We start from the raw sequence: 24850 nt of genomic DNA on the forward strand, positions 1-24850 counted from the left end.
AGTCCAGATATATTTGGGGAATGCCAGTCCAAACCATGTAATGCAGATTTCTTTATTGTAGTAAATACTGGCTTCTTATCACTTTTTACTTGTTAAGGTGCCCTGTGGATTTCCAAGAGGGAGGCGTTGTGCGCACGTTTCTAAGTGTATGGGACATTTGCGGTAGAGCAGCTGCAGGAGCTGATCATCTGAGCCGCACTTTGGTGCAGCCACTCTGGGTGTTTGCTTGCTTATCTAAGTGCAGATGAGTTCTGCTCTCCTGGAGGTAAGTTTGTATAAGTACACTTCTCTTGGATTCCAGAAATTGGTTTTGAACCTCTCCATAACGGATTCCCGACAGAAGGAAGACAGTGAGGGGTCGCACTATCGCACCTACTCCTTCATTGGTCAATTCATTCATTCATTTATTCGTTTATTCACTTACTAATTTCACATACACTTATGGAGTCCAAGGAAGTAGCTATGAACACAAAGATGGTCGAGACCAGACTTCTTTTCATTAAGTCATCCAGACAATACACGTCAATCACCATTTCCCAAAGTAATTCTAATAAATGGAAACCACTTGTAATGGACTGAATTGTGTCCCCTCCAAATTCTTATGTTGAAGCCCTAATCCCTAGGACCTTAGACTATGACTGTATTTGGAGACAGGGCCTTTAAAGAGGTAATTAAGGTTAAATGAGGTCATGAGAGTGGGTCCCTTATCCAACAGGAAAGATGTCCTTATAAGTAGAGGGAGAGACGCCTCTCCCTTATAGGGCACAGAGAAAAGTCCATGTGAGGACACAGCAGGAAGGTGGCCATTTACAAGCCAAGGAGCGAGGCCTCAGGAGAAACCAATGCTGCCAGCACCTTGGTCTTGGACTTGCAGCCTCCAGAACTGTGAGAAAATAAACTTCTGTTGCTGAAACCCCCAGTCTGTGTTGTTACAGCAGCTCTGGGAAACTAAACGCCACTGTTAATTGTTCATCAGGCCCCAGCTCTCAAGAGCTTTATTCAGCTAGTTCTAATGTCTACTGAGGATTCTTAATTCCTTTATTTGTACTTTAGAAGGATTTTCTGAGGACCAACTTGACTGCAGACCCCTTGAGGACAAGGCCTTGTCCGTTGCGTCTCCATGTTGACCAGCAGAGGGACATGCGTCTGACAGAATGAGTCTATCGTCCACATTTCTACTCCCCTCTGTACATTACTAATTCAGAGATAGCTTAGCACACCTCTTGGAGAGAGCAGGAAACAAGAGAAAGAGACCTATAGCGTGTTAGGCATGTAGCTAGAAGCTTCCAGTATGCCTCCTCATTAACACTTCTCTTCAACTGGAGGAAATAACCTTTACCTCATTTTTCAGATGAGGAAACAGAGGTTCCGAGAGGATACGTGAGTTGGCCAAGATGATAAAATCACTAGTAGAGCCAGAATTCAAACTCATTTCCCCCTGAATACGTGCTGGTCTGAGGAAAATAAGTACAAGTTTTTAAAAATGAAGAAAAGATGTTGATGAGATTGTTTCATCAATCGGTCAATTACAGGAAAGAGGAAATCTGACAACAGCACTTATGAAATAGGACTGGAGATTTTGGGGGACCACCTGTTCATGTCAGTGTCATCCTCATAACTGACATGGCTACCCCAAAGTTAGGCCAGGGTTAAGTGGTACAAATAAAACTAATGATTATAAAGCACTCACTACGTGCCAGACACCGTTCTTGGTTCTCTACGTGTATTCTTGGTACCTCTCTTCAGGAAAACTAGTGAAACAACACGTGTGTGCCCAAAGGCAGGTGGCCAGAATGACCAGACTTTGAAATCGTGCCACACAATGACTGGTTGGATAAATTGGGAAGGTTTACTCTAGAGAAAACTGCAGATGACGTGATAGCTGTCTGTAAAAGCTGAAAGATTCTCAGGTAGAAGAGGGATTTAGACACGGGAATAGAACTAAGAGAGTGGGCCTGCCGTTACTGACAGTATCCAAACAGATGTGTCCATGTAGAAGCAACACCTGCATTCAATGTGAGATCAAGGAGTTAAAGTCTGAAATTCCTTAAATTTGAAGATTTTAGATTTTTAGGATTAATAAATATCATCATCATCTTCTTCATTAAGAAAGTTAGGCTTGGAGGAAAAAAGTACTAGAGCTGAATCCCTTCTGGAATTACAGACAGAATTCCCCTGGAGAGAAAGGCATCAGTTCTCTCATCAGCACTGCTAAGAGATGCTCATAGGAAACTGCTGTTCAATTTGAACCCTTCTCTAGATTGATTCCTTTATAATTATATTAACAAAATTCTGTCTCCAGGTTTCAAAGTCAATAACATTACCTGTTTTGAAAGGATTGTCTATTTATTTTTGCCTTTATCAGCAAGAGAAGCTCATCTTTCTTGCCTATCATTGGGCCAGGCATTGAGCAGAAGCTTCTTACAATAGGATATGGTTGGTTGTTTTCCTTATCTGGGATCAGTGTTTCTTGAGAAGTACCTCCAGACGCTAAGATGTGAGTACATGCTGTCGGCGAACATCATTAGAGGAATTCGAGACTATAATCCATGTGAAGGCACCAGAGAAGTGCGGTGATGCAACGTGATGGGGCTACCCAGAGCCCAAAATGACAAATTAAAGAGTTGCCCTGTGGTGGGGCATCTGGCAATTAGGATAAACTGCAGAACTGTCCTACTGAGGATGGGTCAAGAGAGGCACTGCATCTAATGGATCCAGAAAATCGAGGCTGTTGGAGCGGTGTGTGTGTATCAAAATTATCTAAAAAATCACATTGTTATGGCTATGAACGCTCGACTAGTAAATGAGAAAGACATGGTAGCAGGGGAAAAGATGTATCCAGAGAGTGTTCCATCCTGCTGTTCAGAACATCGTGGGTGCTCAAGTAATATTAATGCTCCGCGATGAAGATGCTACCGAGGAGGAGGATGATTAAGGCAACCCATGGAAAAATCGGGCTGGGAGGATGACACAGACAGGGACCAGGCAGGGAGGATGACTCACGGGTGAGGGGTGCCTGGGCACAGAGCGACGTGGTGCGCACGCTGGCGAGCGTGGGGGGAGCGGCTCCGGGACCCAGCGGCTGGCAGTATGTCTGCGAGAGCAGCAGCAGCGCCCGGGAGCGAAGCCTCCGAGACTCCGCCTAACTGACAGCCGAAGTCTGCCTCTCCCTCCGCAGCCCGGACTGGAGGCAGCGCAGCCTGGGAGCGGCCTCGGCGGCGGCGGCCCCCGGCCCACTCCCGGCCCGCGCGCCCAGCCCCGCGCGCCCGCAGCGGCCGAGCCTGGCGCGAGCCCGCGTCCCCTCGCCGCGCCCCCGCCCGCGCCCCCCGCCGCGCCCCCGCCGGCCCGCCCCCGCCGGCCGAGGCAGCATCCGGGCTGGGTGGATGCAAACAACCATGCGAGACTGGGCTCTCGCTGTCCCCGGCTCCGCCGCCGCCGCCGCCGCCGCCGCCGCCGCCGCGAGGGCTCCGCTGTGAGGCGAGGCAGGGGCGCAGCGGCTGCGCGTGCATCCGAAAGGTGAGAGCCAGGGAGCCGGAGGAGGGGCCGGCAGGCCACGAAAATGTCCTCGGCCGTGGGGCCCCGCGGTCCTCGCCCACCCACGGTGCCTCCCCCGATGCAAGAGCTGCCCGACCTGAGCCACCTGACCGAGGAGGAGAGGAACATTATCATGGCAGTGATGGACCGGCAGAAGGAAGAGGAGGAAAAAGAAGAAGCCATGCTCAAGTAAGCCGCCCCCAACCGCGCCATCCGCGCCTCCGTGGGTCCATTCACGGTCCTCTCGGCCGAGTGTGGGCGGCGGGCGGGCGAGGGTGCCGGGTGCGGGCGGAGGCGCCCGCCTGGGGGCCGGGGGCGCTGGGCCTGAGCAGGGCAGGGGTTGGGGAGCCAAGAGGAAGAAGGGGGTGCCACAGAGCCGGGAGCCAACGAGCCAGAAGAGGATGGCTTGAGACTGGGGTATAGAGGAGGATTGGGGGACAGAGGCCACCCTGGGGGTGGGCTCTGGAGAAGCTGAGAGAAGCTGATTCCAGCCAAGTGGAGGGGCCTTGAGCTGGGAGCAGGTTAGGGGCAGGGGATGAGCGGAGGAAGGGGAGGCAGGGTGAAGAGGTGCTGAGAACAGCTCCTTGTCTCAGAGTTCATTAGCAGGTTGGGGCTACCCCGGTGAAGGGTGCCAGCATTTATGTAAGAAAAATGCTTCATTTTAGTGTTCATTTGGTTCCCATTCATCCACAGATGAAGGCTGGGTCTTTTTTGGGCAGTTGCCATCTTTGGTAACCTGCCTCCCCAGCTTCTCTTGAACCTTTTATTCACAGCCTTCTACACAGAATACTGGTGTGAAGACACATTTTCTTACCCATATATACTGCCATTCGCAATGCAAAGTTTTAAATAATGGGAGAAGCTGATGGGGACTCTGGCCTGAATAAAATAGGGGTTCCTCTTTACTGGTTTCCAAGAGACCTCTGGGGCCTGCCCATTCCTCACCGAAGCAGTTCTATAGGGGATGGAATATTTGCACACATCCCCGTCTTTAAAGCCATCAGCCTTTCAAGGGATCTCTGTCCAGTGCCCCATTTTCCTGTGTCTGGGGAAGGGCTGGGGCTCACTGCTGCTGGTTGCCTTAGTCTCAGACAAAACTGCTTACAAGGTACTGGGTTTTCCTCACTTCTTAGCATCACTCCTAGAGCAGAGCTGAAGGGAACTTCAGCCCTGCCTTCCCTCAGGAGGTCTTCACATTTTCAGGGAAGTTTTCAACTCAGGGGAGTGAAGGAATTGAGAGACCCTGACTGGGACTCATTCCTTGGTGTCTCCTGTTTAGGCCAGAAGGTGTATCTGGGGGCAGAGGATTGACATGAAGAACCAAAGGGAACCTGTTGCATCTTGAGTTCTCTGAGAGCAGAGAAGGGCAGGGAGGGACCAGGGACGACACCCTGGCACAGAGCACACCCAGCTAGGCCTCTGCTCTGCCCCCAGGATGGCCTCCTGAGAGAATATGCTGCCCCGGAAGTTTCCTCCCTTCCCCTTAGTGCAGCAGTGCCTCACAGGAGAGGGGTGGAGGGAGGCTGCGTTCCCAGGCTGATGGCTCCGCATCAGTGCAACCGCCACCCAGATGGGAGAGGGGCTCACTGAGGGAGAGCTGTGGGTGCTGGGTCACAGCAAAAGAGGAGAAGCCCAGTCATTCCTGCCCTTTCCTTGTAGACTCAGAAAGGGGCCATTAGCTCGGAAGACCAGAGCTGGCCTGGTTCTCTCCAGAGCAGCAGGGTTCCTGCATTCCCTGCTCCTTCTCATCAAGAAAACAAATACTAAGCCTGCCGGCTGGAGGGAAGCAGAACCCTGCTCATCTCTGCCTGTCCCTCATGGAACAATGGCATCCCTCATGCTGCAGGCTTCCCCTCTTCTGAAACTGGGAGTAATGGATGGTGTCTGACGGTGCTGCTGTCTGTCTGTCTGATTGTCAGTCCGTCTGTCCTCACTGGTTGCAGCCCCTGCCACCATCCTGGACACCTTTTCTGCTGGTCAGGATTTATAGGTTTGCTACTGTTCCTTTTGCTGTTCGCTGCAGACAGCAGGTGGATGAGGCCTCCAGCAGCCAGTGGAAAACAGGGCTGCCGCTTGACAGGATCTGAATAGGAAGGGACAGGCACAGTGCAAGTAGTGGCCGTCACACGTCTTCATTGGCTGCTTCAGGGATGGTGGCGAGTGAGGGATTTTAAGTGGGAAAGGGTGAGTTTTAGGACAGGATCTCAAACCCGCTAACTGCCCGAAAGCAGCAATGATAAGATTCTGTGGGTTTATATGGACAAATAAAAAGAAGATCACCGTCCAACTGCTCATGTCTAAAACATCTTTCCCGCTGATGTTCCTCTGACTGCTCTCCACTAGCTTGCAAATATTGTTCCTTTATTGCAAGGATTCTCAAAATATCGCAGCGTGTGCTGAGTTATACAATGGCCCTCGTTAATCCTGGACTTCTGCATTAACTTTATCAATCAGCCTCCTCTGCTAATGAGTGGCCTTTTGTGCAGTGGCAAGTGCTTTGGAATTGGGGAGCGTGTTGGAATCCTAGTTTGCTGCCATGTAAGCGTGTCATATTGTCTGCAATTACTGGAGCGGTGATGTACTTTTTTCTAGAGGGCACTTTATGTCTTAAAATGGCACATATATATGGGAATAAAATGATACATAGTCATGGGTGGTGGCCTTTTCTAAACTTTGTATAAAAATAGATTGGAAAACAGGATGCTTTCACAGGGCTTTGAGATACTTGTTAAATCACAGATAAGTGTTTATGGAAATGCCTAGCCCATCATATCACATATCTGGAAAATTACTTTCTCAATAGCCCCTACAAAACTCAAGTTCTGGTAACAGAACAATTAGACTTAAAAGTCAGGTTTGTCATCACTGCAGAGCCATCACCTTGAGCTACCTACTGTGCCTTCTCTCTCACAATGTATAAAAATAGACATTAATAGAGACAAGATGGAAAACTAATGGGTGAATATACTAAAGAAACATTACAAAATATCAATATTTGTATAGTTTCATCAGCTTGTTTGTAAATTACTACTTGAATTTGGTCTTGGTAAGGTCTTTAAATATTTATAAATGGAAAAGAATAATCAAGCAACTTTCACCTCAAGATTTCAGAAAAGTTTTATTCAAAATTGTAAGTAGTTTATCATAAAAATAATTCATTTTGTTGGCAAAGTAATTTTAAATACCATTGCCATGTAACTAGAAATAATTGACTCCTGCAAATAATTTTTAATGGTTGACTTAATTATCTGCAAATAAGAGGTCTTTTTTTAATCTTAATAGGGTTTTTGGGTGTGTCTGTGTGTTCTGGAGGCTGTTTGAAACCTAAATTCCTCAATGGATACTTCTTTAGGTAGCTGTCACCAGACACCATGAGCCGGTATATTACATGGGTTGAAAACTGCATTATCTGGGACCTAAATCAGAGAAGATCTCATTAGATCTAAAATCTTATTCTGCTTTTATAAAAGCTTCATAGAGAAAGGAGCTACAGAACAGTAAGAGAAGAGAAAGAAAAATAGAAGTAGACTGTTAAAGGGATGGGATGAGGATGGGAATTGAGGACCATATTGGAATATTTAATAAAAGTACTAACATTTATTGAGCCTTTACCTCATGCTGGCCATTATTCTAAGTGGTTATTGAATCAAATGCCAAAGAGTTGAACTATGCTTAAGTTTAATGTCTGTGTATTTGGATTCTCACAACAGTCTGTGCAGAAGGTAAGTCGGGTCAGAGAACCCTCGCCTCCTCGTCCTGCACTGACAGGGCTCCAGCAGGACCCTCAGCCGACTCATGCAACGTGGCCCAACCAGGATTCAAACCCAGACTTTTGTCCTAAGTCCAAGTATTTTCCCACACACTACACTGTCCTTCTACCAAGAAGAAGCTTGTATTTCATCTACCTTTTCCTTCAGTTAACTTCTGCTCTTTCCTCGGTTTCAGAGGAGTGGTTTGGCAAAAGGTTAGGCTGATTCAGAAGATCAGCTGCTGCTTGTAGGAAGGAGGCTGGAGCTTCCCCCACACTCTTCCTAGAGTTTTCCTGGGGGTGGAGGGCGGGGGAATTGTCTCCAGTTCCAAGATAATCAGAAGCGTCATGCTATGGTGGAAAGACCATTAACTTTGGATCCTAGCATTTTGGGTTCTAGTTCTAGTTCTGCCGCTTACTGTGTAAAAGTGAGCAAGAAAATTCAGTTGGGACTCTAAGAGGTTCCAATTTTCTTACAAATCCTGAAATTAATGGTGTGAATTGATTTGTAGAGAGTGTTGACTTTGGACTTCTGCCTCTCTTCCTAACAGGGAACCTAGCACTAACTTTTCAAATGTCCCTAATATCTACTTCCCTCGTGAGAGGAGAGGGAAGGCAGAAGCACTAGAACTCTTGTACCTTCAGCTTTCCTTTCTCCTTTTTCTCCCTCCTACCGATTATAATATTGTGGCCTTAAATGTGTCCTCAATGTGAGAGACCCCAGGTAGCAACTGGGAAAAGAGGAGAAGAGCGGGTACCTGGGGAGGAGTGAGCATGAGTCCCCACCTATGCAGGTGTCGTGTTTTCACTGGGCTTTGCAGAGATTGTCATATCTTACACCCAAAACCATTCTATAATATTTCTGAGGCAGGGATGGGTGAGAAGGAAAAGGCAAATAGCAATGAGAGACCTGCTGAACCATGAGAAGGTGTCTGCCTGTCCTGAGTTGCTGTGTTAAGTAGAAAAGATTGGGGAGAAAACTTACTGTTCCACTCAGTCTAGTCTCCTCCGCACCGTTGGTGGATAGGGTTGAATTTAGGGAAACTCCACCCTGCACACTCTTGGAGTTTTCCACTCTCTAGAAAAATCTGTCTTAGTAAACGTGCATGCCCAGGACTGAGTTCCCAAATGCTCATGGAGAAGCTAAAAGATGAAAGAAGAGGGAGTTTTCAAAGAGAATGCAGGGCAAGAGACATGCCATCAATTCACATTTCTGCCAGCCTGTCTTGACTTTCTTCTAACTGGTATGCATTCCTTCTGAACCAGAAGTGAGGGGGCACCATTGCTTAAGTAAATCCATCGCTCAATTTGAAGTCGAATATGGAAGCCCGTGTGGGCTCTAAGTGCTACTGCTGACGTGAATAGAAACACAACATCTGGGGAGTGTTATTTGCTCAACTTGTTAAATGAGGAGACGATTTGTGTCAAACCTGTGCAGTAAGCTTACTGGAAAGATGTCACGTAGGAATTCCTGAAATAATGTTCTTATTCTCCCACACCTGCGATATGGATGAGGTTGCTGTACCACGGATTATAAAGTCCATTGCATTGTATTTCATTTATCTTTATGGACTATTTTATATTTTTAAACAACTTTTTACATTTTGTCCTGTGATGTGAGTTGGACATTTTAGAGCTGGTCCTGAGAGTTGAAGTAAATTTGCCTGAGGCCCACGGCAGCTAGCGTAACAGAACCCACCTGCACTGACTCCAGGTCGTTAGTCCTCTTGTGCGTCTTTTTCAAAGTACGTCTAGCCATGGGCATCATGGTCTGTTTCCCTCTTCTGCTGGGAGAGGAGAACGACATTTCCCGCGTGGCTTCCATGTGTCAGGTGTTTGGCTGGATTCTTTATATGTTTTACTCTGCTCCATGCTCACCTCTTGATGAGAAGTCCACCCTGTCGGTATTCTATTCATTTTCTAATATTAGTGAAAGTCCCAGAACTAGCTAGTGCCTTCCTGCCCTTTTGCTCATGACATTTGCTCGAGCATCAGAGAGTTGGATAGAGCAGTGGACTAGATTCTGGTCTTAACACTATCACTTTCTATAGGTGTGAACATCAGGAAGGTAACCCATCTGGGCTTCAGTTTCTTTATGTGTAAAGTGGAATTAATAATGCCTATCCTTCTAACTTATGAGGCTTTAACATGGTAGTGGAAACACCTTTAAACCTGAAATTGCTGTACCAAAGAAAGTTGCCATTACTGTCTTTACTCTGTAAACTATAGAAAAATCCCAAGACCATCTTTTCCTGTGGTTCTTGCAGCTACTAGGTGTCCTGTAGAGATGAGTTTTTGTGGAAGAATCTATCCATCATCCATCATCTCACGCTAGTGGTGCAATGTGGCCAGGGCTGCAGCTACTAGTGTGAGAATTTGGCAGGAAGGTAGAAGGTAAAATGAGTCCAGGCTTGACCTGAGGTTATATTTACCTTATGTACATTCTTCTTTCTTTCTCGTTAAATAGCTCATAAATGTCTTTAGCTCAAAAAGCAATATGGGCAAGATGATAAAGTCTGAAATAGCTAACAGGCAACCCTAATTCAAAAATGAGAAGAGAAATTAGCTTAGGGTAATTTCCTCATCTTTTACTAGAAAAAAAATTTGGAGAGATAGACTGATGATTTTAGCGCCACTGGATTTAATACATTATTCATTTTCGGAATTAGCTGACTAAGGGGCCATCTCCTTGTCAGATGGTAGTTTCTCTTTCACGTCAGTTTACTGTCGGATGATGAAATAGATTGTACGTGGTGAAGAATTTTTTACGTTTCTGTCCTGGCTGTCTTAGGTTTTCTCTATGTATATTCTTACAGTCTTACATCAAGTTTATGTGCACATATTTTGATCTAGGTCAGTCTCCTATGGGTGGCAAGAGGGGAATATGCTGCAGAATTGACTTTAGATATTCCTACCTCTGTTGCTGTCTTGTGAAAACTTCCCGCACACACGACCATTTATTTAAAGACAAAATAGAGTTGTTTAAAAGGAAAGTGACTAGACGTATTGGTTCGCCCAGGATGTATCTGTTCACACCTATTTCATACTGTAATTGTGGATACTACCCTTTCTCTCAATTTTGAGTTTCAGTCTGCACAATAATTGTATTGTCTTCTTCTTTATAAGTTTTGCTTCCCCGACCCACATTGTTCATTTAAAAACTTCAGAAATTGAAGCAACTAACAGTCATAAAATATATCTTATCAATAAGTAATGCAAGCAAGTCATAGACATAGAATATTGAAAATGGTTGTTTGATAAATGGAAAGGCTTTTGCTGAGAATGAGGCGTTATCTTTTATGGAGTCTTTGTGGAATGCTACCTTCAATGGCAAAGTTGAATTTAAAATTTCAAAACATTTTTCAAATAACAATAGCTATGAATTGTAACTACATACATGAGTCTCTTTATGAAAATTCTCCATTGGGCCTTGAAAGGAGCAGCCTGCAGTTTAGAGAAGACATTTAAATGGATTTTAGAATGCAATATTTTGATCATTCTTCTGAAATTTAGATAGTAAAATAAGGTAGTGTTATAGAAAGTAATTTCATGCAATTTGAAGGTAATTAATGTGCTTAATTAGATATTAGCTATTTTAAAGAACCATAATGAACCAAACAGATATTTTTATGTTGCATACAAGATCATTCCATGTTAATTATTTACATATTGTTTAGTATATGTATTTTTGTATTTCTCATCATTATACCAGGTAATTATTGTCTGGAAGAGAAGGTGTGTGAATTGAAAACCAGTTAAGGTGTCTCTACCGTCATACATATGTCTCTCACAGTTCAGCTTCTCTTAATGGACTCTCATGCTTCATGTGCATGCACAAATGGGAACTTGTGTAATAGCAGTTATTGATGGAGTTTTCCGTCTGCATTTGCTAGACTTTATGTAGTCTATTTGGTTAGCTCCCCACTTACATTTCTATGCTCAAAGCATTCCTGATCAATATTTGAGCAGTGTTCTTAACCTCAGGAATATCATTATTTTAAGTCATCGGTTGTAAGTCATCAGTGCACAGGCATCACGTGCCACATTAGTGGCACACAAGAACACATTAGTGTTCTTGTCATTTAAACAGAGCTCCTGACAAATGCAACGAGAAGCTCTTTATTTGGGTGGCTAGCTGTTTTGTTTTCATTTTATGGGATTTACCTTTTAGAAAAATTAGGCAGATGGTATATGCAATATCTAAGGAATCTATAAATCAATGTATCAGGTTTCTTCAAATATAGTGTGGTATATATCTACATTCAGAAGTTCTATCCAGGTCAGAAAGATTACCTAGTGTATTAGTAGAAAGAGATGAAACAAGATAAAGTAATCGAATGGCTTTTCCTTTCATATTTCACACAGCTTAACAGATTTATCTTCCTTAGCAATCACTATCTTGTAATATATTGGAGCTTAAGTCTTCTTTCCTAACCCTTTTTTTTCTGGGGAAAAAATGGATATATTTTACATCCTGGTATCTGAAATAAAGGGATATTGAAATGAGCTGTCTCATTTATTTTGGATATTAAAGTTTTGGTAAGAGTAAAAATTGTAAAGAGATTCTACTTTGATATTCTTCATGATCATCATGACAATTGTCATAAAAACATAATTTAGAAAAATAAAATACAGTAAAGTCTTCTTATAATTAGATGGGTATTTCAATTTACAGATGTCTATGTAGCCTAGGTCAAATTTAGCCTCCTAATATGTAGCAACCTGGAGTAAAAACTTGACACTTGTCTGAAAAAGATACTGTCGTCTGAGTATTGTTCCAGATACAGACGTGGAAAGGGATTCCGTGGTATTTCAGCTCCAAAGGCCTGAGCTGTAATGGTTGCCGCCAAGTAGAACCACGACTGGTAATCAGTCAGGTGGCTGTCTGGTCTCTGCCTTCCATAAAGGCAGCATAGTAAGATTCTTGGAGGCTCATGCCCAATAGAAAAAAAAAAAAAAAAAACACTCCAGGCCACAGGAAGCAGATACTTTACCTGGTAAGGTAGTGCACATTTTAAAAAATATGAGGTATGTACTTTGGCAGAATACTGAATAGTTAGCGATAGAAAATGGTGCAGAGTGAGTGGTGGTGTTAATAAGAGCTGGAGGACTTCTGAAGCTCCCTCTTGCTCCTCCTTCTGTAATTCCACTTCTTCATGAGTTGTCTTCAGCGTTCATGCTGTTCAGTCTTCTCTTGGCTTCAAGTGCTGGTCCTACTCTCGGCCCTCTGCTCCTTCCATTTCATCTGCAGTTTCTGGTCAATCTTGGACACACTCATGGCTTCAATTACACGTATATGATAAAGAATCCCAAAGCCCTATTAGTACATGAGGATTTTCTACCAAATTCTGGATTCATTTCCCTGACCACCTGCTAAGTATCTCTAGGTGAGTGTCCCAGAGGGACATCAGCCTGCTTGTGACCCTCATAAATTTCCTGACTTTGTGTCGAAACATGATGCTTTTCTATAATCTCTGTCTTTGGGGGTCGCCCACCCTTGCAACTCCTTGTTCAATCCATTCTCAAATCCTTCAGGTTCCATCTTCCTAGAACCCTTTGGATTTCTTCTTTATTTTCCAATTAGCTTGACTTGCCTTGCTGTAGACTCAAGTCACTGCTCCCCTGGATTCCTGCAGTAACCTCCTAACTCATGTCCCTGCTGCCAGCCAGACCTCCTCCTGTCTCGTCTTCACACTGCTGTCGGAGGAATCTTTCTAAAACCTGTCTGATCATGTCCCTTCAGTAAAACTGCTTTGCTTTCAGAGGACAGTTTAAACTTCCTAGTCTGTGCCCTGCTCACTGTCTCCCTTCGCTGGTCCGTGCACACCTTCCTGCCGCAGCCTGTCTGAACAGTTCTCAGCTGTCATCGCTGTTTCACCGCTTGGTGACTCCACTCCTGCTTTTCTCTCTCTCAGGAATTTCCTTCTTAATCTACATAATTTTGACAGAGCCCCCCAAATTAGCTCAAGTGACACCTCGTGTGGTGCATATTCCCAGACTTCCCAGATTAAGTTTTATATTCATCCTCCCTGCACATCTTTTTCATAACCTGTGTCCCTCGACAGTCTCGCCTCAGTACAGCATAAGCTCCTGAGAGCAGGATCCTTCTTGTTTGTAACCCTCACATAAGCACAGTGCCTGGCATGTAACACGTGCCTGAATCTTTTAAACTGTGTGTAAGAATGAATGAATAGGTCCAGAGGATGTGGAGTGGAGGAGTCACCTAAGTCTCCTCCCTGGATTAATAGTGCATGAGTAGGTTGATGGTGGAAAGGCTATTCTAACTATGGGAATTCTATCAGCAAATTCTGAAAGCAAAATTGTGAGCTTTTGGCTATTGAGAAAACCAGGTTGGGCACAACTTATGAGGAAAATATACTGGATGATGGATATTACAATGTGAAATTGAAATATAATTTTAGGATATTGTGTTGTACTCTTAATTTATCACTCATGGCTTTTTGAAGGACAGCATTCTTAAAGCGTTTGAATGTCATTGTGGGAGGATGTAAATAATACATTTTAAAAAGTACTCCTCTAGACAGACATGCTTAATGGAAACATTTCCTTTGAATTAAAACATCGCTAACTTCAGTAACGGTTTAAAGCCTAGTATATGTTTTCTGATTTGATTTTTAGAATTAGATCAAATGCATAAGACCATAAAGTATTGTGCCGATTATATTTCTGATTTAAAAAATGCCCCTCAGTTAAGTCGTATTGTAGACAAACTCCTTGAAAGCAGGTGTCTTCTCCTCATCATCTTTGAGTTTCCATTGCCTAACCCTGTGGCTAAGACACAGTAGGACCTCCACACGTGCTTGTTGAACTGAATGCACAGTTTGCATGCCCAGGACACAAAAGCACTGGTCTTTGACGTAACCTGACGTAACCCTGCTGGACTGAGTTGAGATACAGATGGGAGCTTGGAGACCGTCTAGTCCAGGGCTGGCAAACTCAGTGCACAGGTGACTTCCTGAACCTAGGACAGCATCACTAATAACTGTTGATGCCTCAGAACCTTTCTGAATGTAGTACCTCAGGCCATCAACTGAGGAGAGTTGGCAGTCAAAGTAAAACATTTTAGCCACTGAAGATTTCTTCCAGCTCCACTTTTCTTAAGAAGAGAAAACTGAGGCCCCGACTCTTTCAGGTTTTCGTTATTAACTAGTGAAAGAGCTAGGTATAAGAGTTCGGGGCTTCTCCCTCCTGGTCCAGTGTTTTATCCACTGTAACGCTCTTTCCACATGGTGTCATCTTAACTACCATTAAATTCAAACAATTAATTTTTTTTCAATTTTGGTTTGATTTGCCTGCTCTATAAGATTATATCCTGTTACAGAAAACTCCAAGGGAAGCTTAATTACTTTGTTGATTTTGAATTTGGTTATATCAAGTATTATTCAAATTAAGTGGATCATTGTCAGGGAATAAGAAATATTTTACGCAAGGTTCCCTTTGCGATGGTATTTGTTGCAATTATATTTAAGCTGTATCAATACTTCTTAATTGTGATCATTTTATTTTTAATTTTTAATACTTCTCTGAAAGACACAGTGTTTTCAATATGCAGTAATTTATTTATGATTCCAAACAGCTTTTCCTATTATGGTTTTGAATTATGTACATATTAAAATCATTTTTTGTTTTTTCACTTAGAAAAGTCATTTGGTTTTTGTTCACTTTTTGTGACAAGAGCTTTCCTTGGTTCCCCCTCATTTGGAGGTTCGGCTTCAGCTAGACTGTTGGTCAATGACTCAAAGAAAGAATTAAAGAATTAGTAGGATAGGAAAGAATAGCATCCCACATACACATCCATGAACACTCCCATCCTGCATACACATCCATGAAACTCCCATCCCATATATAGATCCATGAACACTCTCATCCCACATAAACATCCATGAAACTCTCATTCCATGTATAGATCTATGAACACTCCCATCCCACATACCCATCCATGAACACTCCCATCCCACTTATAGATCCATGAACACTCCCATCCCACATACACATCCATGAACACACCCATCCCACATACACATCCATGAAACTCCCTTCCCATATATAGATCCATGAACACTCCCATTCCACATATANACCCCCTATCNATCCCATCCNACGTATNCATCCATGACCACTCCCATCCCACATACACATCCATGAACACTCCCATCCCATATATAGATCCAAGAACACTCCCATCGAGCATACGCATCCGTGAATATTCCCACCCCACATACACATCCATGAAACTCCCATCCCACATACACATCCATGAACGCTCCCATCCCATATATAGATCCATGAACACTCCCATCCCAGATACACATCCATGAACACTCCCATCCCACATACGCATCTGTGAACCCTCCCATCCCACATACACATCCATGAAACTCCCATCCCATATATAGATCCAAGAACGCTCCCATCCCCCATACGCATCCAAGAACACTCCCATTCCACATACACATCCATGAAACTCCCATCCCATATATAGATCCATGAACACTCCCATCTCACATACCCATCCCTGATCGCTCCCATCCCACATATAGATCCATGAACAGTCCCATCCCACATACACATCCATGAACACTCCTATCCCATATATAGATCCACAATGACTCCTATCCCATATATAGATCCATGAACACTCCCATGCGACATACACATCCACGAACACTGCCATCCCACATATAGATCCATGAACATTCCCATCCCACATACACATCTGTGAACACTCCCACCCCACATACACATCCATGAACACTCCCATCCCATGTATAGATCCAAGAATACTCCCATCCCACATACACATCCGTGAACACTCCCATTCCACATATACATCCATGAAACTCCCATCCCATATATAGATCCATGAACACTCCCATCCCACATACGCATCCCTGATCACTCCCATCCCACATACACATCCATGAACACTCCCATCCCACATACACATCCGTGAACACTCCCATCCCATATATAGATCCACGAACACTCACATCCCATATAGATCCATGAACACTCCCATCTCACATCCACATCCACAAGCACTCCCATCCCATATATAGATCCATGAACACTCCCATGCCACATACACATCCATGAAACTCCCATCCCACATATACATACATGAACACTTCCATCTCACATATCCACCCATGCAGCTGCACATATAATCTCTTACACCCACACACCTGAAAAATTAAAATTTTTTTCTATAAAATCTCTTTCACAGATGTTAATTTTATTGCATTTACAGAATTTGCATGATCTAGATAGGCCTTGTGTTACTTTTTGTAACCACGGCCGTTTCTATAAGTTTTGCCCTAATGGCCATTCTGGAAGAAGCAGCCCTATATCTGTATGATGCCACTCTGGTCATGGCTGATTGGAGTAAAGATGGACACTTGATCCAAGTCCGGATGATTCATTGACTGGCCAAGGACTAATCTAATGAGATTCTATTTCAAATTGAAAATAAGAAACAATCAGAAGGTCAGGAAAATGAATGATATCCATTCATTTTTTGGAACAGAAATGGATTGAGCATTTATGATACGCCAGGCATTGCTCTAGAATAATAGAAGCATCTATCCCCTGCCCTTTATAGGATGAGGTACATTTTATTTAAGTACAGTTTAAAGTAAATATAAAATTAAAATTTATAATAAATGCAACACAGGACAATATATGGTATTTTGATAAGGTAATATAAACCAGAAATTTTGATTAAGATCAGACTTATCAGGAATGGCTCTCCGTGGAGATGACAGTGAGGACTGAGCTAAGATCTGAGCATGAGTAGGAGTTAATTAGGCAAACGGGAGTGAAGTTCCTGGTAGGCAGGAGGAGCAGAGGCCTGGGGTTGGAGAGGGAATGGTGAGCCTGAGGAAATGGAAGAAAGCCAGTGTTGTGGAAGAGGAGAAAGGCAGGAGAAAGCCAAGAGGGCTGTGGTTTGAGAGGAATTTGGAGAGGTGGACAGTGAGGGGTCTCCCAGGTCCTGGTATAGCCCGTTCTGTCTTTATCTGAAGAATGGAATGGGAGATATGATATAATCCTATTAGTATTTTTAAAAGGTCATTTTGGCTGCAGTATCAAGAACTGATTGGATGGAGGACCAGGGCATGTATAGGTGTAGAATAGCTGGGAGGCTATTGAGACATCAGGTGAGAGATGTTAGAAGCAAGGACTTTGGTCGTGATGGTAAAATGTTAATATGTGAGAGAGATTTGGGAAGCTAAAGGCACATTTTTTAAAATAGATTAAATATGAGTTGACTTCTGTCTTGTGCCACCAGATTTTGGGAGTAGAGGGATGGAAGGGAAGTCCTAAGTTTAGTCTCGGTCATTTGGCTCTTGCAGCCCATAGGTCAGGACTCAGAAGAGAGGATGAGTAGGAAAGGTAAATTTGTGAGTCATCTGTACACAGGTGGCAATGAAGCTACAGATGAGGATGAGTGATTAGGTTTGAGAGGGATAAAACCTAGGAATGAGCCTTCAGGAAACTTCACTTTTAAATCTGAAAGAGGACAATGACCTTGCAAAGACATTAAAGAAGAAAGGTGGAATAAAACCCAAGAGACCCTTGTTGCACCAAATAAAAGAGAAGAGAGTATTTCAAGGAGGATGGGCACTCTCACAAGGACGACTGAAATAATAAAGACTGGCACCATCAGTGTTGGTGAAGGTAACAATCAGCTGGAATTCTCGTGCATTGTTCGTGGGAGGGTAGTATGGTACAACCCCTTTGGAAAACTGTTTGTTAAAAAGTTAAGCATGCATCTAAATCATGACCTAGCAATTCCATTCATAGATATTTATGGAAGAAACATGAAAACGTATTCACAAAAATGCTTGCACAAGAATGTTCGTAGCAGCCTTCTTCATAAAAGCCCTAAAAGGGAAATAGCTCAGATGTCCCTTAGCCGAAGAAGGAACTTAAAAGCTGTGGTATATTCATCCGGTGAAATACTATCCAGCAATAAACAGGAATAAACTGCTGATACATGAGCAACATAGATGAATCTCAAAAACATCACGCTGAGTGAAAAGGCCAGACGCCAATAGTGCAGACTGTATGGTTCCATTTCCATGAAGCTGTAGGATAGGCAAGGCTAATCTGTGGTGCAGATGTCAGATTGGTGTTCTTTGATGGCAACAGGGGTGAGAGGTTGACAGGAAGGGGATAGGAGGCAATTTTCTGGAGGGAGAGAAATGTTCCGTATTTTGATAGGGATGTGTGTTATAAATGTGTATGAATTTGTCAAAATTGATCAAGCTGTACACTTAAGATCTGTGCATTTCACTGTATGTAAATTATATCTGAATTAATTAAAAAAGGAATTCTGCTAAGACATCAAATACAATGAGAACTGATAAATAGCTATTGGATTCACTAACAAAGAGATCACTGGTGACTTCAGAAAAAGCTTTTTCTGTGAAGTGATGGGGCCAGAACTCAACTGAAATAGTCGGAGTGAGAGGAAAGTGAATAAGTCCGTACAGTGAATCTGGGCAAATCTTTCAAGAAGTTTGGGAAGAGAGACATGAGCGGATCCTAGAGGGAAATGAGAGATAGGTCCAGTGTGGGCCTCTTTTACATGAAGTTTAAATAGAATAAATGTAAGAATGTTTAAAAGTTGATGGTGGGCTGGCCCTGTGGCTTAGCGGTTAAGTGCACGCGCTCCACTACTGGCAGCCCGGGTTTGGATCCCGGGCGAGCACCAACGCACTGCTTGTCTGGACATGCTGAAGCCGCGTCCCACATACGGCAACTAGAAGGATATGCAACTACGACATACAACTATCTACTGGGGCTTTGGGGGAGAAAAAAGGAGGAGGATTGGCAATAGATGTTAGCTCAGAGCTGGTCTTCCTCAGCAAAAAGAGGAGGATTAGCATGGATGTTAGCTCCGGGCTGATCTTTTTCACAAAAAAAAAAAAAAAAGTTGATGGTAAGATTACGTGAACAATATGGTTTGATTGAAAGAGAAATGGTCCAAGTTTGTGACTGGAAAGATGAGGGACCTAATGTCGGATGGTTTCTGTTTTTTCTGTGAAGTAGGAGTTGAGTCATCTTCTGAGGTGATGGGAGAAGGAGATTTGAGGATGAGGACGAGAGTTTGAAATAGTTGAGGTGGAAAGGAAGAGTGTGGATTTACCACAGAAACGCGATTACAGATCCACAGAGGAAGCCAACAGATGAGTCAACAGAGAGGGAGAGATTGACCAAGATGTGCAGATAAGAGAGGCCTGTGGACCCCCAAAACACCAAGAGAAAGGGCTTTATCCTGGCCCCCAGGCTGTGTCACTATGAGGCCTGGCCGAACACTTTGCTGTGTAATCTGGATCTGAGATAGTTTGGGTAGGATTCTGTTTCTTCTAGCCAAAAGAGAGCCCTGATTAGGACTTTGTGGTGTTCTTGTTCCACACATTATACAGACATTCTCAAGTCTGCATCTTGAGTTTTTATGTTTAGATATAGAGGATATTTTCAATTCAATAATGAATACATATATTCATACATATATGTGTGTATGCATGCATGTATGATACATGTGTGTAATACACAAACACATATGCAGTCTCCATAAACAAGCACTGTGCCATCAGGTGAATTGTGCTTGCCTCTTCCACACACATCTTTTCAGTTCGTGTTTCTGTCCTCTCTCCCAGGATGCCCCTGTTAGTCTAACCTGACAGCATTTGGGGACACAGAACACAGAGTGACAGGACTTGCTTCAGACCCTTTACCGTGAGGGACAGTCTGGGATGCACATTGTGCTGGGAAACAGTCTGACCACTCTGGTTAGACTGGTTTGCCATCCGCGTGGTTGGACAGTCATTTAGATTGGTTGTAGGTCAGGTTCCCCAGGGGCAGGCTCTGAGGTGGAGATTAATGGACGGCATGGACATCTGTGTGGGAAGGGGGCAGACAGGTGGGAAGTGGGAGGAGTGGGGCTGCAGTATAGGTACAGTGAGGCCTCCGTCAGCCCCTTGGGAGCTCCAGAACTAGTTGTAGTGTTCTTGTAACTGGATTCCTGCTGCCCAGGGAGAGGGCTTGGCCTTAGCAGAGGGGCCATCTTCAACAGAGGGCAGTCTCAGGGAAGGGTTGACAGCTAAGAGCATCCCCAGCATGTGGAGGAGTAAGTCCGCTGGTCTTGAAGGGGCATCTTAGCACAGCATCCACTTAATAATTTTAGCTGAAAATCGAAGTAAGAAATTTGGGAAAGTTAACTATTTCTTAACTGCCTAAAAATTAAAGGAAGTCACAGGTTAAGTATGAAGCAATTAATAGGATGAGTATAAACCTGAGATTTATGAAAAAAATTGGATATTTAAATCAATTGTTAAGAGTGTCCAGATTTTAGGCCTCTTTTGCAGATTGACAATATCACCCTAATCCTGAATTATAGATTTATCCATAGAGCACCTGCAAATGCCTGTGAGGCGATGAGTGAGATTTGTGGAGGGTAGACTTACCTTGGGAACTGGTTTATATATTTTTTCCACATTGAATTGAAAAGCTCTTCTTTCATGAAACATTTAGCTCTGTAAGATGTCTTTCCACCAATTTTTGGTAAACAAGACAATCTACCAGGAACTTCAAACAGGATTGAATGTATGCAATAACGGGATTTTAATTCAATGACGTAAGTTTGGGGGCAACTATGGCATATGATCTTTGGAAAATCTCCTCCTCCAATTTAGGCCGTTGTTCCCAAAACAGTCCTTGCCTCTTCTCTTGGAGCGTGTACCTTGCTTAAGTAGTAACTATGAGGACTCCCTGTTATATAGGAAAAAAGAGCTGTAGATCATAGAAGATCTAGTCAGTGTTTAATCTAAATATCCCCATTGCATTAAAAGTAATTATTTGTCAGAAAAATTAACACAAGCAACTTTCCAGTCTCCGTGGCTTACCATAATAATTACCATAATTCTCTCTCACTTGCACTGCTCCATGTGGGTTGGGTGGCCCCCCTCCATCTGGAAGTAGTGCCCTCTAGAACAAGTGGCGATAGCCGAGGAAAAGAAGGATGGATGAGGTAGAGTTAACACACATCCCTGCTGCTCGTGGGCCACCGGCCAGGGCCAGCACCTCGGGAGAGGATGAAGGGTAGGAGAGCACATAGATATTTGGTGAGCAATCTGGAATAATTTAACAGTAAATATTTTGTTAATTAAGCTGCTTGTTTCCCAAAAGGAGCTAGTTTACTTTCCTTGATATAAAAATAATTAACTTGTTGAAGATAGAAATCGATATTTAGACTCACAGAATTTGAGTCAGAAGGGCTTTAGCGTCCAGATTAGCGGTTTCCACACTGTGTCTGGTGGTGTTGTCCAGAGTTTTGGGGGTTGTGTTGACCAGACGGGAGTGGGCACGGTGGGCAGGGTCCAGGCATCCAGGTGCCACCCTGCTGCTTCATTCCCAGCTCACTGCCTTTATCTGTTGTATATTTTGCAATTTGGGAATCTTACTGGAAAAAAAAAAAAAGACTTCTGCAGCAAAAGGAAATATCTGAAAACTACTCATCCATTCCAGTACCTTTCTCTTGTAGCTGTGGAGGTTTATTCATCCATTGAAGCAATATTTTCGAGCACCTGCTACGTAGCAGGCCCCAATTTAGACTGCAGGAACGAGTCTGTGTCCTCCTCGGCCTGCCCTCCGGTGTGTCCCAGAGAGCTCCAGTGACGTCCCAACCTCAGAATAGGATCTAGAACCATCTCCCTACCTCTAGTCCTGCCTGAAAATGACACTAAGGCTGTTAACTAGGAATATTCTGAAGACATCTGGAAAATCCTGACCTGGAAGTGACTCTCCAAGGGGTGTGCATGCTCCCGTGGAGAAGGGCTTCTGCCTTCAAGAAAGAGCACAGCCTCCTCGAAGTTACTGTAAGTACAAGATATGGACTTCTGTTCTTTCTCACTTCCAACATCTAATCAGCCAACAGATTCTCTGAGTACAGTGTGTTTACTTCATGACAAAGTATTATCATCAACAATTAACATCTGCACCTACAGCACAAAGTGCTCCTGTGCACACCCCTCGTTTGTTCTCACCATGGCTCTCTGGAGTCAGCAAGACCTTTATTACCACTACTCCTGCTTTACATAAGAGAAAAGAGAGAAAAAATGATTTAGGTCAAGATTACACAGCGCGAGCAGTAAATGTTCCATGGAACTAGGAAATAAAGTTAACTGTGATTACACCCAGATCCTAAGATGCAGGTAATAAACAAGAGCCCCTCTAGCGTACCCTCTTACGCTAGTAACGGTAGTAATTATTATGGGATGCAGGGAAGGGAGGGCCCGAGCCTGTGGATGTCAGACTCACAGAGGCCTGGGTTTGCATCCAGAGCTCCACCCCTTGCTGTGGGGTCTTGATCAAGTCTTTTCCCTCCCCATTGTCTCCTCTCTGAGTCAGGGATGGGCGGGAGGCCCACAGGAGATAGCCGTGGTTTTGTGGTGCACTTGGCACAGCTCCTCATCCGGGGAGCATCAACAGCGTTTGGCTATAATAATTGTTATTGTACGTTAGTATGAATTTGAATAGTGCTGTGCGCCCAGTATTCATATCTCTGGGGTAAAGACAGGGGCAGTTCTGCTGTGGGAACACTGTTCCAGCCCCACAGTGCAGTCCTTGCTGTGTTGATCCCGTGTAAAGGCATCTGAATCACCGTGGGGCCTCGGTCCTGACACTGTGCTGAGCCAGAACGCTCTATTCACGTAGTGGTTTGAGCACAACACGGTTCCCCGAGCTTTAGGAACACATGGAATAAGGTGGGTGCTTTCTTCTGTTGAAGGAGCGTGATATTCCTTGTTTTATCAGCACTTTGGAATAGATTTACCCTGCATTGTGCTGACAGGTTTAATTCTTCACATTTGTTGTTTTACTAAGGAAACACTTGACTCATCTATTTGGTTTATAATCTCAGAGGAATGCATGGGGATTTACATATGTAATTCATATGGTCTTTATTCAGTGGGAAAACGTACGCCGTCTTGAGTTTGTAGCATGGAGGAATACCTGCTCTCTTTGTACAGGAATGCCTTATTTCAAAAATTAGCAGGTTCCTGCATTGAATCAATGGCATTCCTGAGTAAATACTCATAACAAATGCTGAATAAAAAAATGATCTTCAAAAATATTGTTTAAATGTTTTTTTTACCTCGAAAAGGCTAGTGTGGACCAACGCTGGCGAGCAGTTGACATGAGCTCATATTTTCATACAAAATTAGGGATGATGAGGATAATTTTCCAACATTTTGAAAAGACATATACATCACAGCTTTGCACCTTTGCTGAGATTAAAGTACAATGAAAATACTCAGAATATAAGGGAATAATAAAAACACTAACCGTCACTGCAGGCTCTGCCTCTGTAACACCATATATGCCAAAACACCTGCCTTTAACTCATGAGAAAATCAACTGTGCATAAAAAGGCCTGGGCTTTGTGGGTGAAACTCTGGCAATTTGGATATATACTCCATAGCATTTCGTGCAAATTTTCTAAAAATCCAGTTCCTTCCAGAATTGTCTTTATACTTAAGCTGGCTATGACTTACAAGGATCCGTGTAACTGAGAATTAGTCCTAAATTTTTTTTCCTCCCAATTTGAGGTTAAGAGCCTGGTGCATTTGCCTTATCAGAGCAGGCATTGCTGAGTCTTTCACATCACGTGGTGATGAGAAAGGTGGTGATTGTTTCCGTTTACCCTCTGGACTCGTGGTTCTAGTGGGACTGGTGTTCCTTCCCCTCCACCCCCAAAGAGGGCATTCTTAGGCTTTTAGTTTCTTTTATTTTTTTTTTATTTTTTTTTAATTTTTTGGTTATTGCAGTAACATTGGTTTATAACATTGTAAAAATTTCAGGTGTACATCATTGTACTTCTATTTCTGCATGGACCACATCATGTTCACCACCAAAATACCAATTACAACCCATCACCACACACATGTACCGAATCATCCCCTTCACCCTCATCCCTCCCCCCTTCCCCTCTGGTAACCACCAATCCAATCTCTGTCCCTATGTGTTTGTTTATTGTTGTTATTATCTACTACTTAATGAAGGAAATCATACGGTATTTGACCTTCTCCCTCTGACTTATTTCACTTTGCATTATACCCTCAATGTCCATCCATGTTGTCACAAATGGCTGGATTTCATCAGGCTTTTAGTTTCTGTTTTTATTTCTTTAGGGAAGAAATAATGGGTAATTTGGGCAGAAAGTTAGGCACTTTATCTTCTTTCTCCCCTTCTTTGCTCTCTGCTTCTCCTCATTACTGGAGACAGAAATACGAGAGCCTCAGTGGGGAATTCTCCCAGAGGAGAGAGCTGAAGCATCGTTGCTCTAGAATGCCAGTCATTTCCGGGGAGGACTGATGCTTCTCTTCAGCCCTTGGGCTCTGCCCCTGGGTGAGTCCAGCTCCCTGCCATCGCGCCAGGAATCCTGGGAAGGGGACCCTCTGAGAGAGAGGAGCTAGGCATTAGGAGGGAGGCACTGCTTCCCATGAGCCTCTCTCTTGACCTCTCCTTCTGGGAGTCAGCCTC

At 43.6% G+C, this 24850-nt stretch overlaps 1 protein-coding gene across 5 annotated transcripts in view; it reads left to right on the top strand.

Moving 5' to 3' along the window:
* Window positions 1-3559: 3559 nt before the first annotated feature.
* Window positions 3560-24850, top strand: part of RIMS1 (regulating synaptic membrane exocytosis 1) — a 442630-nt gene continuing 421339 nt past the window's right edge. For all 5 annotated transcript variants that reach the window (XM_087438805.1, XM_087438803.1, XM_087438804.1 and 2 more), the window contains exon 1: window positions 3560-3723. In XM_087438805.1, coding sequence (XP_087294931.1) covers window positions 3560-3723 — 164 coding nt within the window. The remainder of the gene's footprint in view (window positions 3724-24850) is intronic.

This window comes from Ceratotherium simum, chromosome 13 (genome assembly GCF_057802395.1).
Source record: "Ceratotherium simum simum isolate JZ-2026a chromosome 13, ASM5780239v1, whole genome shotgun sequence".
In the NCBI taxonomy this organism is placed as follows: domain Eukaryota; kingdom Metazoa; phylum Chordata; class Mammalia; order Perissodactyla; family Rhinocerotidae; genus Ceratotherium; species Ceratotherium simum.